This window comes from Stegodyphus dumicola, chromosome X1, assembly GCF_044657685.1.
Source record: "Stegodyphus dumicola isolate Sdum_Otavi_A_Nest chromosome X1, ASM4465768v1".
In the NCBI taxonomy this organism is placed as follows: Eukaryota; Metazoa; Arthropoda; class Arachnida; order Araneae; family Eresidae; genus Stegodyphus; species Stegodyphus dumicola.
Window position 1 is genome coordinate 93448445 of NC_140780.1, and position 18742 is coordinate 93467186.

Consider the following 18742-nt stretch of genomic DNA (forward strand, 5'->3'; position numbering starts at 1 on the left):
TTCCAATAATACCATATTACTTTATTTACTCCTTACATTTAGAACAATGCATAAAAATAATATCCTCAAATAATTAAAAATACTAACTTACCTAATCTTCTTCAGAATCTTGATTACGTGGTGGATAAACTTTTCTTATTTCCTCCGCTAAATAAAAAGCAATCGTATGTGCGCCTGTTTCAGGATCTTTAAAATCATACTTATGTTTCACAGCAAGATGTTGAAAACCTTCATCCTCCAAACAGACATATGACTTCCAGCAATCAGATATTATTGTACCAGGTAGAATATACTGCTTAATAAAACTTAATAAGCAATCTTTACTTCTATCTCGCACAACCTTAAAAAAACACTTATTACTACCCCTTTCAATCCCACTAAATACCCATTTCGAATTCACTTTAGATAGGGCCATGGGATCCAAAAATTAACCAACACTGTTTCACACAACACAGAATGAAGCTAAATAAAAAATTTCCAGATTCTCCCCCTTTTCCGATTAAAGAACTGTAATTCGTCCATTAATGTCACATGACATATCTCATGATCTCTCATTTCCCTCACACAAAATAATGCGTAATCGGAACTGAGTACTTCTCACATTATTCCCAAAGTCCTAAGTAGTAACCTTTATCGCCTACCAAAATGTCGCTAAACTACCTGTTACCATATTCCAAAGATTAACCAAATTATGTTTAATAATAAAGTTAAAAACACATAAAAAGTTGTGTCAGAAAGACTAAGTGACAGTAGAACTGTGCCAGCAGACAGATAGACTAAGAGCTCAACAAGAGCACAAAAGTCCTTAACAAACCTTCTGGTGCAAACTTAAAATCTGAATCCTCTTAGTTTTTTTTTTTTTTTTTTTTTTTTTTATCACTTTCTAAAATGATGATTTTTTAACAAAAAAAAATCTATATTTCTGTAAATGATACTACATTTGAAAAAAATATAAAATTATTTACTATTATTATAAAACTCTATATTTTTAGCAAATTAACTATTCATGGTAATGCAGAAGCTTGCACTTTGTGGAATAATAGAATGACAATGAGAAAATTTATCACCTAACACTTTTATTTACTTCTGTTGATGGGTAGGTCACTGAACAAAAAAAGGAAAATTTACATTCATTAAGTATTTTAAGGAATTTCCCCCAGAATATTTTTAAATACTGCTCTAATTATATACATATGTCATAATTTTGAAGTACAGTCATGATGGCTGGAACTCTAAACAACTTTCGATAACAGTCATGGCTGAGCAGACAGTAATGGTTGAAAGTAAAAACTATGATGATGCAGTTAACACACTTGAGCTTGAAGAATTTCCAGTCTTTATTTTCGCACATATAAAATCATCTCAGTACATATTTATCCAATCATAATGAAATCGGATACTTTTCTACGATTCAATCATAATGAAATATGATAAATTTCTATGTACATTGGTTTTTAATAAGAAATGACGCAGGCATTTTTAAAGAGGCGAAGCAGGGAGTTATTAGCAATGTAGAAGCTAGCAGAAGAGTGCAGCAGAATAATGACGTAACTAGCTTGCCAGAAGTATTTATACTAAAATAGGTGTGATTCTAGAGACAAGCTATGATCGGCTAATATTTGTTTAAGTTGCCTTTTTCCAGTAGTGTTACATAACATACAAAGATCTTGAATTTGGAAGAACACCAAGGAAGAGCACCAAATCTAGAATGTTAATTTTGAGATCACCAATTATTTTTAAATCAGCTATCGTACTTTGTTATATCTTACATACATATATATATATATTAGCTAAAATGAACTAATGTCTTTCTGTTGATTTAAACTGTACATAGCTTATGATCTGGCTCTGCAAAATATTAATTGGATCCTTACTTGGAAGAATGACCAAACACTCTCATTTATTTAGTTGTTGTTAATTGATAGTAGATTGGTTTGTTCCTCTTGACAAATCAATTAATCTGCAGTCAATGACAATAACTACTTTTTCAATACTTAAAATGTTTACTTTCGATTTTGGTATTTTTGCAATTCAGAATTTTCCTTTTTACTTTTTTATGGTTTTTATTGCAGAAGAAGTCTAGAAATACAAATTAAACTGTTGCATAAAAAATTTATTTATTATAATAATTTATGATTTTGATTGAATTTCTATTCCTTGGAGATCGTATTAAAATGTTTTCTAATGACAAATTATATACATATATATTTAATTTATATATTTATATATATATAATTCATATATTTAAAATAAATATACTTAAGATGATATATTTTTCGGGTAAAGTGCAGAATTGCCCACTTATTTGTTTGGTGCTTTTTACTACAGTAAGAAGAATTGGATGTTTGTCAATTTTCTTTGACTTTTTAAGTGAAAATAGGTCGATGTATACATGGATAAAGTCAAGGGAGTGCACAATGCCATTTTTGTGCAATTCTGGGATTTTTTTTGAGTGAAAATAGGTCTATGTATACATGGATACCGAGTATGTGCAATTCTTAAAAACGCGCTAAGCAGTGGGTGGTTCTGCACTTTTCCCTATTTTTCTCAGTAAAACAAACATATTACACACTTGTTTTACTAACAAAGATTTATTTCACTTATTTTATACTTTTATATTTTCATTAATTTCTATAGAAGACATTTAGAAATATCAGTGGCTAAATATTTTGCCAATGATATCCCTAACTTACATATAAATCTATCCCTATATAATATCCCGAAAGAACATCAAGCTAGCTACGTCCGACTGCATGTGTCAAACACAAACATATATAAATGACTTTCCTTTTGAAACAGTGACACAAACATAATACTTTTTATAACTTACAAAGCTATTTTTAAAAAATAAATAATCTACTCACATAGTCTGCAATTGATTTAATTCCATTCGGAAATCTAACAGGATCAGGTTGTAGTCTACCAGAGCTGTCTCTGACTTTATCCATCCAGCAGTCATCTATATTTATATATTCATAACCTGCATCTTTAAAGCCATCGGCTACAAGGCGATCAGCCATGTCCATATATAACCTTTCACTAGATATACAACAAAATATGCAGAAATATTCCTGGATTAATAAATCATCTTAAAGTTAATAAATGAAGACATTTTGAATAACCTCAAAATTACAGTAGAATACAATTAGAATGCTTTTACTGTGAACTTGAACATAATTGTATGAAAATTAGGAACTTAATTTAGAAGTATTTACCCTTTTCTTTTCTTTTTTTCCTTAATGTAAGAAAATGATTATTCACATTTCTTACCTTATGCAATTTTCAGGATCATCTTTACAATTTATATTGCAAACAAAACGTGCCCAGGATAACCAGCCCATTGGTGGAGTTAAAGCTAATCCATTATCTAACGCACAGACATGAGACGATATCACACATAAAAGTATGAAAAACAGAATCTTCATGGTTTACCTATATAAAAGAGAAATTGGAACAACTCATAACACTGAAAATAAAACTTTCTAAAGTTAAAATTAATTGGTGGTTTTTAAATGCCAAATTTTCTTATGTTAAATTAATCGGTAGTTCTTAAATGCTTAAATGAACTATAACATTATAATAATCCAAATTTCTCACAAATTAAATATATATACATATATGAATAATTATTTCAAACTTCAGCAGCACTAAAGAATCCTGTATGATATTTTGAACAAAATTTGGTTAAAATAGTTATTTATAACTGATGGCAATACTATAAACTTACTTGTACTGTACACCTAAGCTATCTCTTATTCAAAACAAATATTTAATTTGTAATCAGGATTTAGCAACTTAAGTGATGTTAATTTTTAAATTAAAATCTTTCGTTTGCTTTACAATAATACTGCATAAATGAAAGAAAATCTTTAAACAGTTTAATACTTCTTAGAAAGATTTCCACAGTGTATGAGAAAAGAAACATTTATGGAACGTGATCATGGAGAACAAGCGAAATTTCCAAATCTTAGATATCACGAGTTTTTATCCGTAACTATAATCTGATAACGTCTCTTACCGATAAAATTTAAGTAGCCGTCTGATCGGTTTTAAAGTCCACTTCTCTAAAATACGAAAAGTTCTGTACAGTTCAGATACTGCTCTTATACACAATTCATTTTAAAATTCAACAGAAAATTATATCATAGTATACACATTCATATAATGTAGCTATAAAAAAGGAAATCCAAAACTGTAATATACGCATATTAACTGTATAAATGACTGTCATTGCTTATTTCTTAAGAATAATACGGAGGAGGAGGAAAAATTTTTAAAAGATTTAAGAGTAACCGCTACAACCAATTATTGCCCGCCAGACGTTCAAACATTATTTATTTACTACTTAAACACCTACGCAAGACTTCAGGAAGTTATTACTGATGCCAGATATTTAAATGCTTTGATTGACTACTCTGCAACAAACAGTTGTCAGAAAAATTCTTATTTTCTTTTATTCCATTGGTTCCATTGATTCCATTTCCATGGTTTTATTCCATTTGTTTGTCTTACTTTGCATTCAGTTGTCTGGTTATGCATTACTTTTGGAAACACACTATATAAAAATAAAATGCTGCTTAGTCATTCCTATACAACACAAGGACAAAAAAAAAAAAAAAAGCTTTGATTATTAATAATTGTCATCCTAGAGCTTATAATCTTATTGAAAAGCAAATCAGCGTTTCTAAATATTGGAAATGAAATTTACTAAATCTACAGAAGGCAATGAGTGACTAGAAAGTATTAATTCATTACAGCGCTTATTGCACAACTGAAAGACGATCACTGAATGTATATCCTTTCTGCTTTGAAAAAGACCCCCTACGAAGTCTTTTCCATTCTCCAGTATTCCAGGTGGTGTTCATAGCTTAAGGGGTTGTGTTATTTAACCCTAAAGCGGTGTTGTTATGGTTACCCGGGCCATTAGCGTCAACTCTCTTTGGAAAAAAATTTCATTTTCACCTTGGAGAGAATCCTGACAAAGGTAGCAACCGGTTATTCTGACGTCAGAAAAGCAGTGCAACGGTCAACGCCATCTATTGCCAAAAGGCTACATTCATGTTTCTCAAAATTCGCTCTTAACGGAATCGTTTGTCTTAGGACCTAGGTTCGAATTCCGCAGAAGCGTTCTCAGCAGGAACCAAGCAGAAAAATCGTTGATCACGGATAGTTCGACTCGCACTCAAATGCTCGTGAAAGTGCTGACTGCATGGGCGTTTTCGCTGCTTTCTCTACGTGTATGTAGTTACGAATCGGTATCCTAAGATAGCCCTTCGAAAAGGTATCCCTCTTTTAGACAGAGAGGCTTTGAGTGTTTTTCCATAATCAAACCAGTCCTGCAGAAGCAGTACTCTTGAATCCATGAAGGCCATAATGTGTATTTAAAGAATTTGTGTTCTTTTTTTTAATAGGAGTAGAGTTTGGCCAGGAATCTGCTGCATAATAGAGAAATGCAAAGCAAGTGTCTAGATTTGGGCTCCATGGTCAACTGTTCATTGCTCATTTGCCCCAAGGTACACATTTGTTTGGTTTCATTGTTTCCGATTTTGCATATTTTCAGATTTGAATAAACATTTATTTCTAGAAGCAACCAAAAAAAGAGAGGTATTTGTAAGCATACATTAAGCTAGTACGTTACAGTTCCTAGACACCTGGGTACCCGGACTTAAGGTTCTACCCTAAATCGAATGCACTTAAAATTTTGAAAACTCAAGATGTACCAGAACTTGTTAAAAAAAATTAAGTGGAGCCGTAGTTGTGACGATAATTTTGACTTTAGAAAGCTGTCGAACTGATGATCAACAAAAATAGGTAGATGTTAATCATATGGGGCTAGCATTAATATATATATATATATAACAGAGAATATAAGCACACATATGCTTATATTCTCTGTTATATATAGAGATATATATACAGAGAGAGAGAGAGTTAGAAAGAGGTACTGAGAAAGTAAGAAAACATATGATTAAACTATAAAGATACCTAAGTTGGATACCTATTTGGGACTATAAAGATACCTAAGTTGCTTTCTGTTGCTTGGATTATTATAAGCATAGTTGCAGATTTTGATTTCAGAAGTAGTAATTTTCTTCTGATTTTTCAAAGTATTTTTTTGCTAGGCTATGCTAATATGCTATACGTTGGGCAAATTTCATTTCCTGATGGATCCTACTTTGTACCAAGGGGAATTCGACATTAGCCTCAGAAACTGTTCTAGGCAGTTTGTAGTTTGTAGATTGGCAGAAATATGTCCAGATTGACTGGCATAGCACAACAGGTGATGCAAAATGGATTCCTAAATAAATTACTTATTATCAATAAATAGAAAGCTGTTTCTGGCATTTAAGGAATAGAATTTAGCTTCACATACTCAAAACTTCCGGATGATAGATGCGATGCGTGGAGTCCATGAGAAAGAATTGTTAAGGATCGCCCCGAGATACGTAACATGCTTAGGGCAAAGTAGTTTCATAAAATGTGATATTTATTGTAATTCTCTTCGTGAATAAAGTAGCCACAGTTTTTTTCAATGTTGAACTGAATTTTCCATTTTTCTAGCCAGGTCTTTAACGCTTTTACCTGGTTCTGTAAGGGGTGGATAACTAGATTAAGGAATGCACTAGCATAGACTGAAATTATAAATTTCTGAATGAAATCGTTTATAAAGTACCAAACAGAAAACTGGGATATTAAAATAATTAGCAAAAATTATGAAATACACTAACGTAGAAAACAGGCAAGCCATGTAAGGAACAAGACTATACTCATTTATAAACTGCCTTGTAAGGATAAGGATAAGGAAAGGGGGACGTGGGCACTATGCCTCTACCATACGGTTAATTAGTATAGCACCACGTCCACCATGATCTAGAGAACCCTTAAGACAACACTAATTCAAATACGTGAGTACATTATTGAAAATGAATGATTGATTACAAACAATTGTGGTATACCTTGGCAGTAAAATTGTTGCATTTGTGTAAATAACAAGTTACGATTAAGGATTATGTTAATTTTATTAAGAGTTAAATTTTGAGTTAAACTTGCTTTCCTATTTTCTTTCTTAATTTCAACTTACCACTTCCAGCCAGAACGTAGTGTTAGAATCATGTCTGAATGTAAATTGAGGAAGAGTGGTATTTAACCGCGAAGTTCTACTGTCTTAGTCAGAGAGAACCAGAGATTCAGGTTAGCACCCGTCCGCCTTTTTAGGCTACTCTCTCTTAAGCTTTTATTATGCTCGGCCGTACTTTAGGCCCTTGATAGCTTCGCAGTCAATTAGCGTTAAGGATCCAACTACGGTAGAAAATTGTTAGCTTCGACTATATCTCTTTAGTTAAGATTAGTTTGATTTAGTTCTTAGTCTCTTAAGTTCAAGCCCGAGTGTCGGCTTTATTGTACAACTCCAAGACGGAGTTCTGTTAAATCTTATTTGAATAATAAAGGGTCTTTTAACAAGTTTTAACAAGTTCATTTACTGTCTCACGAATTCAAGCGATTATTCGCTTACTAGTTCTTAAGATTCTTCACATTCAACTGTAACTTAAAGTAAACAGTACAGAATCTTTATATTGGCGCCCGAAAATTTTTCAACGGGCTATGTCGTTAGACAGCTGGAAGTTTACGTTGACTCCTCCGACCTTTCAGGTCCCTCAGACGTCCACCATTCCAATGGAAGGATTAGGATTTATCATCGAAACGATGCGTGCCGCTGTGAAGCCAGACGCAATATTTGACGGCAAAGGCTCAGTGATGACCTTCCTGAAGCAACTGGACCTGCATTTCACTTTCCATCCTCTGAACCATCTGTAGAAAGTTATCGCAGCTACAAACCTAAGAGGTCAAGCCCTCAGATGGTACAAATGAATTAGCAAATTTTTTGGGGAGAACCCAGGTTCGAAATCATACAGCGGGGAAAATTTCAAGTCTGCATTATCAAAAGCATTTCTAGTTGTTAAAGACCTTGCGAAGCTAGGGTCGGAATTGTATAGTAAATACCAAAGCAATTTTGATGAGTTGAAGGAGTTCATTCTAAGAAAAATCCAAGTATTTAATTTATTATAGGAGAAGAGGCCCGATAGTGAACTTATCGAGGTGATTCTACCGAGTCTACTACCGTCAGCTCAAGATTTCCGCAAACATTAGAAAATCTCTTCCAGCTTGCGGTGAAGTTCCAATGCAGAAGAAACTCGGAGAAAGCGCGTGCGAACCAGTTTGGCCAAAATTCAAGGTTTACTCCGCAGAAGAAACCGCAAGTTCAGCAGAGTGCGCATCGACAGACGGGAAAAGGTGGAAATTCCAATAACAAAAAGGTAAAAGTACTATCATTTATCTCGATGATATAATTACCTGCAAAATGATAGACGAACATGTGAATCACTTGGAAGAAGTTTTTGCCTTGCTTAACGAGGCCGGTTTCAAAATAAATGAGAAAAAATGCAAGTTCGCTGCCAAGGAGTTGCGGTACCTTGGGTACAAGATTTCGAATAAGGGCATCGAGACCGATAATTCCAAAGTATTGGCGATTAAAAGTTACCGTTCCACAAACACGGTTAAGAAATTATCTTTGTTTTTGGGTTTATGTTCCTATTACAGAATGTTCATAAAAGACTTCGCCAAAATTGTTGAACCCCTTTTAGTGCTGAAAAGAAAGAAAACTAGATTTTCTTGGACAGCCGAGGCGAACACCGCTTTTGAACAACTAAAAAATGCCCTAATTAATGCCCCAGTCCTCAAATTCCCAGAAGGCGAACAAGATCTAGAGATTGCTGCAGATACATCCGATTACGCAATCGGTGCTATGCTTTCCCAGAAAGGGCAACCGATAGCTTTATTTTCGTAAACGCTGAATTCCACCCAAAGGAAATATTCAGCAACAGAGCAAGAAACGCTAGCTGTTTTATTAGCGGTTCAGAAGTTTCGCGTCTACTTCGGAAGTTCGCCGATAACAGTATATGCTTGTATTCGGGGGAAAATTTATTGCCTTGCTTGATACGGTGGACATTAAAACTACAAGAATTTAATTTAATTATAAAACATATGCCGGGAAAAGAAAATTTAGTTGTCGATGCCCTTTCAAAAATAAAAATCGATGAGGAGGGGAATACAGTTAAATGTATTATGCTCACTTCAAAAGTTATTGAGTCCTGTGAATCCATAATTGAAGAATTAAGAAGAATCCGGAATTTAAAGACATTTACGCATATCTTGAAGACACCGAAAAGTTTGAACATATAGATTTAACAGCTGTTTTGTATTAGCTGAGAAATACTTGGCGACAGAGCAGAATCTTGGCTAATAGCGCATGCGCCACCAGAATTGGCGCTGAAATATATTCTGTGAGAAACTTGATTTCTGTGGTACATTCGAAGTTGCGATTCATATGTTACACTCTGAGGTGAAACTTAGCGTCAGAGAGTCGCTATGGAAAATAAATGTATTGAAAATTAGAGCGTGTTATTTCTGTGTAATGTGTGTGGTGTTATTTTATTATGACAAGAAACTCTCAAGAAATTCCGAAGCACGAAAAGGAGGGCCTCCGAAGGGTGTGACTTGCTGATAAGAACAAATTACTGATAAGGAATGCAGCGTCTCTATGGAATAGTTACGAAAAAAAGAACCACATGACTTAAAGCAATTACTAACTATTGTATAATGATAGAATCTTATGAAAATACTAAATAAAGAAATTTAATGGCACTTTAGTGATAGAGAATAAGATATTTTTTAGAGAACAGAATGTTACTTATCTGAATATTCCTTGTCAGGGTTTCTTTTGGATTTCTCGTGTTGATAGTGAACAGCGTACAAGATACTTGAAATTTCGAAGAAGGGAAGTTTCTTTTTTCAATTTGATTGATGATACTTTGCAAAGGAAAGGGGGATTAAACTTTTTTAGAGAATTGAAAACATTTACTGAAACACTTATTTAAAAATTTCGGAGCTATGTCTAGACGCTGGCTCCAGCTTGCGTGATCGCAGCGCCAGTCCGCTGATCAGAACAAATCTGAAAGGCCTGATGTAGGCACGGTAGGCAGGTTCTGAAAATTCAAATCACAGACCAGTTTTTCTGCATTTAAAAATACGGAAGAGGCTCCAGTGCAGTCTAATTCAAAGCTAAGCTACAATGAGAAACTCAAAACCCCTCCCAGAAGAATTCCTAAGACGATGGATGATGCTATGAGATGGATTCTTGACGAAAACATTCAGAAGCTCCTGGAAACTATCGTTGATTTCATGGAAAAAATTCAGAATGCGAAAACTCCAGCTGAAAAACTTAAAGCTGGTTTCAGAGCCGCTCAGCGTCTCATGGACTTCGCCGAGAATGGAAATTAGTCACGTGATGGAGAAATTGCACTTCAAGTACTTCCTACACGAGCAATTGTAGCGCAGCGGTTATTTTTGCTTGGACCTTCAACTACGGCCTGCAGCCTAGGTGTTGTATCGGTTGTTCTCGTTTTGTACTACTCCCTGCATTAAGAACGCAGTGGCTAATCGCACCGAAGGTGCAAATAGCTAAGAGGCTATTCGCGCATGCGCCCAACAGCTCAGGTACCAGCATTTTACGCCGATTTCCGTAAGGAAGGCGGTAGTGAGAGCGAAGGTTGTTAACCCTAACTCAACAATAGAAAGGGTTGTTAATAGTTCACCAGCAAGATAATGATTTGCAAGTAATAATTATCAGTTACAAAGACGAGGTCAATCTATATACATGAGAATGTTCAGGAAATTATTAGATAAAATAGGGATTTAATGATGGTTCTAATTGCAAGCGAGAACATGTAATAAAAAATTAGTTAGTTAAAAAATCTTTAATGTATTGACAAAAAGGCTACAGAAATTACTTAAATTCTTTTATTTAACTGATGAAATTTTATGCAAACTTAGACCCTAGTCTTATAGCATAAGACTGACAGAATTTATTATTCAATAAGAAAACTTACTGAACATTATAATATTCTTATATATTCATCACTTTTTCAGTATCCATACATGTTTATAGGATTAAATGCCATATTTCAAAGTTATTTATGAAATAAAACCTTATAAAATCTGATAAATCATTTGTGTGTGCAAATTTTTAAATCTAAATCTCTTACATTAAATTATTTCTGTCTTTTAAATTACATCTCATTATTTATTTCAATTTAATTTATTAATATTTTTGTACTAATACTTCAGACTTCTTTGAAATACATTTTGTGTCATGAAAATGCCAAGTATTCCCATAAAAAAATAAGCAGGCATACAAAATTGTTAATAATCAGTATTATATGATTAATTGCTCATTTAATAGGTGATTTAATCGCTTTTAATATATTTCATGTCTAAATTTTCTACACAGAAATCCTCTGTCTAATTTTTATTATCTTTTCTCAGACAATTTTCATAGAGCAATGAACTAAAGTCTTGATTGTGCAAAACACATCTTTTAAGCTAAATGTATTCTAAGAAGTACAAAAAATGTAAAAAAGATTTTATCCCCCCCCAAAAAAAATCAGTCATTTAAACTATTCCAACCGTTCAGGGAAACCATAAACATTGTGAACATAAAAATCTGGCCTTTTTTATATATACTTTAATAAAAGGAAATGTGTTCCTTTTAATATATATAAGAAAAGGAACCCATTTTCCTTTCTAAACTTTTGAAAGTCGCCAACGCTTAAAAAATGATAAACTACGCCAAGGTAGTAAGCCGCCTTAAAAAAAATTCACTACAACACTTAGGCAGTTCGAGTACGTAGAATCCGTTCTTTTCGATTGGGTTCAGATAACGGATCCGACAACTCAATGCGCATGTGTGGTTAATGTTGGTGCGAACAGCATCGGCCCATTTAGAATACTTTATTTTTTGAGTCATCCTTAGGACTTTGATTACGCCGTATCTTCTGATACATTTATTAGTATCATGTGTTCGAAAATTGGCCATCTAGATTACTCAGGGGTAGCGCTGTTGCGCGGAAACCCAAACTGCAAAGAACTACTGTTTTACCTGAGTCGAAGAATACAATACTACAGCACATTCTGTGACAAAATTCCTACCACCTTATTTAATGTACAGAAGATTACCATGGGATTCCTTATTCGAAAATCAAGATCTGTATCCATCAACTGAAGAAGCTAAGAAAATTGCTCAGAAATCATCTGATGATTACCATAATGTAAACAAAGGTAGAAATGACACACATTTTTAAAGCAAGTAATTTTAAACCTGGTGAATTAGTAATGCATGATGAATTTCAGTATCCTAATACCAGAAAACTCTCTCCTCCTTTTTCAGGCCCTTATAAAATTTTAAAATAATATTCTGATGCTACTTTTCAAATAGATAAACCGAATTCTCTTACGAAAAAGAAATCAGATACAGTCCCAAATTCTCTTACGAAAAAGAATTCAGATACAGTCCATTCTACTTGGTCAGAAATTTAAACCCAGCAAAGGAGTATTAACTATTAAATTCACAAGCTATGTTAGCTAGCAAAAGACAAAACATAAAAGAGATAATGGACATAGCATTTAAAATTGTTAATTCAATAGGAAGTTCCCTCAAACGGCGTCTGTTCCAACTGCAGCTCGATGAAGGCCAACCAGAATTATTACTACATACGGATGTCAGATGGCTAGGCAGAGGTAAATTTTTGCAGCGATTTCGTGATTTATTGCCTGAAATTATAGATTTTCTTCACGAACAAGATGAAAACTGAAAATTTAAATGATGAAACTTGGCTTAGTGATGTAGCATTTCTTACTGATTTCATTCAATATTAAGTCATTTAAATTTAGAATTACAAGGTAAAAATAAAACAGTAATTGATATGATCAGATGCATAGACGCATATAAAACAAAATTTATTTTGCTTATAGAAGATTTGCAACAAAATAATCTGAATCATTTTCCAAATAGGGCGAATAACCTACAAAAACATAAAAATATTAATTATACGATCGACAACTATATCGCGGAAATCCAAAAAGTAATTGAAGATTTTGAAATAAGATTCCAGGATTTTGAAAAAATTAAAGAAATTGTGGAATTCGTATGTATTTCTTTTAAAAAATATTTAAATGTGAAACGCATTAGCCAAAAAGTTTCAGACATATTTCATATGGATCAAAAGGCATTAGGAATGGAAATCATAATTTTACAAACTGACTTAATCTTACACGCCCGAAAATTTGAAGAAGAATTTTCGAAATATGTCAACAGAGAAAAATATCCCAGTATCACCAAATGTAGCGAATATATCTAATCCTGTTTCGGATCTACATACCTATGCGAATCGGCATTTTCATACTTGAAACTCACGAAGACTAAACAACGTTCTATTCTGACTAATTGATATACTGAAGACTCATTATTATTATCTTTGCCAGGATATACACCTAGTTATGATGCCTTGGTTAGGAACATGCAAACACAGTCTTCCCATTGATGTTAAGGCAACAAAGTAAATTATAAAACTGTCTTTATCTGTAGCTACTTTGAATTAATAAATATTGTTAATAATTATCCATGTTCTTTTTTTAACTTTGACATGAGTTTTTAGGATCTTTAAATAATTATTGTTGTGGTTTTTTACGTAGGTAGATAATACTTATATCTATATTTCAGTACGAGGTATGCTCAGCGAGCTATTGATAGATTAGCAAAAAGTAAACCATGTTATTTATACAGGCAGGACACCTGGCCCCCCAAAATATCAAAGTGAAATATTGAAATCAAATTATCAGCCATACTGTGCATTTTTATAAAACTTTTTAATATTAACGAACAAATAGTACAGCAACTTATAAATGGCAGTAGATTAAAAAAATAAATTGCATTTTAAGTTAGTAAAAATCTATCTTGAAAAAGTGTAGGAAAATCGAATTTTTTAGGTACCGCAAGTACGGAATGCTTCTATTAAAAGTTAGTGGTTTTCCCCATGTGTAACGTGTATACGAGCCAGTTACCCTTAGAAAGTCTTCCCATCCCTCCCCTTAGACAGATAGACCTCGAGTCTTTGCCATAATCACACACACACTATTAAAAGTTGGGTCTGGAAATTTATTTATTTATTTTTTTTTTTTCATGAGCCTATATCTCGAAAACTTAATAAGTGATTTAAAAATTAGTTTTTAACATATATTACACTTATCTAACCATACCTCGCTGGAATGCACCTTATACTGAAATACAGTATATAAACATTGAATGTTATTTTACACCATGCCCCCCCTTAGAGTACACCTATGATAACAAGTCGATCGCGACACACTTTTAAGATAAAAAGTAGATCATATATACAAAAAAGTTGGCCACCCCTGCTCTAGAGAAGGACTGTGGGTTCTGATTTCAACATTTGAAAACCTTTTATATGGCTGCTTTTGAAAATCCAGTGAGATCTGCTATCTTAAATCGAGGCCCTTGATAAACGGGCACCAAAAATAAACACTTTTTCAAATGGTGAAAGATGTGTTGTTTCTTTTATTTCATTCATCGTGAAAAGCACTCTTACATCCAGGTCATAAAAAAAATATGCATACTTTCATCCCCAGCACGCATTCAAATGAAAACATCAAAGGTTTTATATATATTTCGTTACAGATTTAAAATAATTTTTGTTAAAACAGATCTAGATAACCCTAGATACTAATTTGCTTAGAAAGTTACTTAAAAATACTTACTGTTCATAGCTTTAATTAAATTTCTTTTTCTTGGAGATAATATATGAATGCATTTTCTAATAATAAATTATATATATACATATTATGCATATATTAGTTAAGGAAATATTTTTAATTAAAATTTTTTTATTAAATTACTTTCGGTAAATAAAAAAATGCAGTAGTCGTTTTCTTCATACAAAATGATTTGTAATACTGCAGGAATCAGGTATTTTGTTTTTATGATTGTATTACGCAGCTTTTCGATGATATGTATTATTTTTTACTTTTAGTAATTTCACATATCATCAATTTGTACATTCATTATCTTACTTTCACAGCTACACTAATACGATATTTTCGAATGAACATATTTAACAGCTACATCGAACTATAAAGCAATTTCTGTTATCAAAATAACAGCTGAAGAAGATTTAGTAGTGATAAAAGAATCTCAACCTGTCTATTGTTTCACGGAATAGAATGATTTTGTCTATAACAATAAAGCAATAATCGTATAAAATATATTTATCTCAGAAATCGCGCCTTTTAGGGTTTAATGGACAACCGATGTCGGGAAAAATAGTTTCGAAGGTCAAAACATTAATACTTGTAATAATATTCAGTTTATAAAATGCTTCGGCTGAAACACCACGACTGTTTATTAATTCTACACTCAGCTGGAAAGACTTCAGATAAATGTGTATTCTTAGTTTTTAAAAGATTATAATTTTAAACGTGCAACACTGCCAAAAGGAGGATTTATAAAAGGTGAGTAAAGAACATTCATCTTTTAGAATTGCTTACTTGCTCTTATTTTGAATAATGAGCCGGTGTGTTAACAGTTTGGCGAATTTTATGCAATGGGAGTTCTTTTATCAAATGAATGTTTTTTTTTTTTTTTTTTTTTTTTTTTTTTTTTTTTTTTTATGATGCAAATTTTCCCCAGTTTCTCAATACTCTCACGCGTAGATACTGTTGATATTTTAGCCGAGTAAATTACTGAGCAAAGCATTGCACCATTATTTTAATTTGACTCCAAAGCATTAAATTTACGATTTCATCCATTGCGTTTACTGAGGAATTATGAAAACTGCTGAAATATACTTACCAGTTCTTTTCACGGGAGTTTACACACAACCAGCGCTAAGCTTTATGTTGCTCGGTATCGATAGAGGTTTGCTGCCAGTGAGGTGAGTGTGCTAGAAATTCAAAAAGTAACTAAAAGTAGCACGTGAAGTTAAAAATCATGTGACTTTTGCAACATCCTAGGTTTGTAAAAGCTCACATGACTTCTGACGTCATCACAAAGTCACTCTCCGAACGTTCCGTAGGTTACGGATTGCAATTCTATTGTTTAGCCATGTATTATGTATATTAATTTTGACGAAAATCTTGAAACGGTTAAAACTTGGTTACAAATTTTTCTTTGTTTAAATCTTCATTTTTTTCAATAAATTCTCATCCAATTTAGGCTGTTATTTAATGTATTCATATCCGTTGTTAGGTGTTTTCTCACGTTTGAATTGTTAACATTCTGATTCTTTCTGTTGTGTTAATTCTTTTGAACGGTTTCTTTTTTTAATTCATCGCTTCTTTAGTTTAATATTTAATCCTTTACTTTAATTGTTTATAAGGTATTTTCTCCCTCCTTCCAGCATGCCTTCGTGGTGTAACGGTAGCACACTCGGCGCATATTCGAGAGATCCAGGTTCGAGTCTTGGCAAGGGCATTGCACATTTTTCGAGTCTTCTGTTCCAAAATATCCTAATTACTCTACTTGTTAATTCCGTTCTGATTGTTAAACTTATTTCCCATCATCAGATCCTGATTACTAATAAGAAACTATCTTTTTTCACTGTTAAATTTGCTTATTTAGATATCTGGTGTTGCTTTATTTTTCAAGTCAATTCAAATATTTAGACCTTAACAACACTATACTCAGGAAAACGAATTTCAAGTATATGAAACATGGGCCATAAACCGATACATGATCACTCACTTTAAAACTGAGACAAAATCTACTTTTTTTAAGGATAGATCAATAAAATCGCAAATGTTAGTTTTAACTTGTATAACCTTACGCTTGTTTTGAAATATTTTCCCTTTTACTACAATTATTTTTACGGCGTTAGCCCATCTAATATTAATACAATACGATGCGAGGGAAGTGAAAATAGAGAAATTTTTTTTAATCGCTTTTTGCACAAAAGTGAGGCAACTTCAATGCAAAGTTGTTTAAGTCACCTAAGTAGAAATTATTAGCATGGGAAAGAGAAAAACTACTAACGCATATATTAGATAAGTGAGTAAAAGTGATCCTGAGAACTTAAAACTGAATATTTGTACGCAATTTTAGTAAAGCAAAAAGCATGAATAATGTCTTGGAATCTAGAAGATAATTTTAATTGTGAACAGACATTCACATCTTAGGTTCACATCATAGATCAGAAATTTTGACTCTCTTTTGTTTAAATTATATATATATATCAGTTTTAAACATTTTTCAGTATAAAAATATATTATAGAATAAACACAATGTACCCAATTTAAGATAATCATCCATTTTCAGACACAAAATATTGTTTATGCATTAAAGATTTTCTCTGCTTCATTAAATCAGCTTTATGTGCCCTCAGTTCACATTTATGTAATTTGCAATTAGCTTTTGTGTTTGTTTTCATTTCTTCTAGTTATTCTCAATCAAGTGCATTTTAAAGTGTATTTTAAATTAAGCACTTTAAAAGATGGCAATAAATTTTTTCATGTTATTCATAATTTACGTTTTAGTTAATACAGCATCAATTCCAGGTAATTTTGAGATACAGAGTATGCAGAAACTTCTGACAATAATCCACCTCTGACAATCTCAGTATCCACCTCTGATAATAATAGCAGCGGATACATGCTTGGGAAAGGAATCGAAAAAACTTTAAATAATATTTTGGGACATTCATTTCCTTGCCAGCGTTCATCTACTGCGACTCGCGGATGTTGTTGCCCTTGCCTTGCTGTAACTAACGGCCATAATTTTTCAACTGGTGAGAGATCTGGAGAACACGGCAGTGATGGCAAGAGTTGAACACCCTGTATGTTGAGGATCGTTGTAAATTTGTAAGCATATCTTGACACATTGATAAGGAGAAAAACTCCAAAATATAATTAACAATATGTAAGAACTTTGTATGTACTTCGTGGTGTAACTAGAGAGCACGACCGACGCGTAATCGGGAGGTCTGGACTTCGAATCCAGGCGAGGGCATTGCGGATTTCTTTAGTTTTTCTCACATCGAAAAATTCTGACTCTGCAGTACGTCTATCGATACTGTACTTTTTGTGTTGTTGCGGAGTTTCATCCCAAATATGAACTTTCGATCTTAATGCAATCGATAGTATACAGGTGAGGGAATTTCGTAAATACTACGTATGGTAGATATGATGCAGCACTTTGCATATGCCAGCTTCAGCGCAAAATGAGAGGAACTGCTTTCTATCTAAAATATTTACGAGTAAACATAGGCTCAATTGATACATTAGTATACGTCTTTTGCCCAATGACAAGCTAATTATAAAAGCTTTCGCTAATTTTGAAATAAGTGCTATTATTTGTTTCAGATACAATTAGAAGATAAAAATAATAAAAAATAAATAAATAAAAATAAATAAAAAGCGCAGATGAAACAAACCAATATTTTTCCCCTCCGTTTTGTACATGGCCTCCATGGTTTTGTAAGATTTTATTCTGAATTTTCCCTCGTTTAGCAAGAGAATCTCTTTTCAACTAAACATTTTCTTATGAATCTTGAATGCCAAGAAATAAATTCATTGCAGATTAAGGTATATTCGAGTTACGAGAAAGCAAAATGTTTCGGGAGAATACAATCACTTTTCAAGATTATGAGTTATATCAAGGAAATATCACTTGAAATCTATCGTAGTTTTATCCTCGGGTTGTAAAAATAAATATTGATCGCATCGTAATATACAATTTGCTCAGAAAACATCTGGTGAAAATATAAAAGCAGACAGAAGAGATCGTAATAAGCAGATTTTGTATTGGAATGTGTGTGCTAAAATGGCGCGGTGGGGTTGC

General features: G+C 32.8%; 1 protein-coding gene across 5 annotated transcripts in view; it reads right to left on the reverse strand.

The window, feature by feature from the left end:
• The window catches only part of LOC118202592 (alpha-N-acetylgalactosaminidase-like), a 66833-nt gene extending 50919 nt beyond the window's left edge, over positions 1-15914 (reverse strand). For 3 of the 5 annotated variants that reach the window (XR_015038721.1, XM_035374761.2, XM_085808286.1), the window contains exons 1-3: positions 15761-15914; positions 3271-3432; positions 2865-3039 (exon numbers count right to left, since the gene is read on the reverse strand). Coding sequence is in view for 4 of the 5 variants with exons in the window: in XM_035374761.2 (XP_035230652.1) it covers positions 2865-3039; positions 3271-3425 (330 nt within the window). In the remaining variant the exon portion in view is untranslated. Of the gene's footprint in view, positions 1-2864; positions 3040-3270; positions 3433-3727; positions 3880-4018; positions 4331-15760 lie in introns of those variants that run through there. The other 2 variants (XM_035374762.2, XM_035374760.2) reach the window with 2 other exon arrangements.
• Between the last annotated feature and the right edge of the window lie 2828 nt (positions 15915-18742).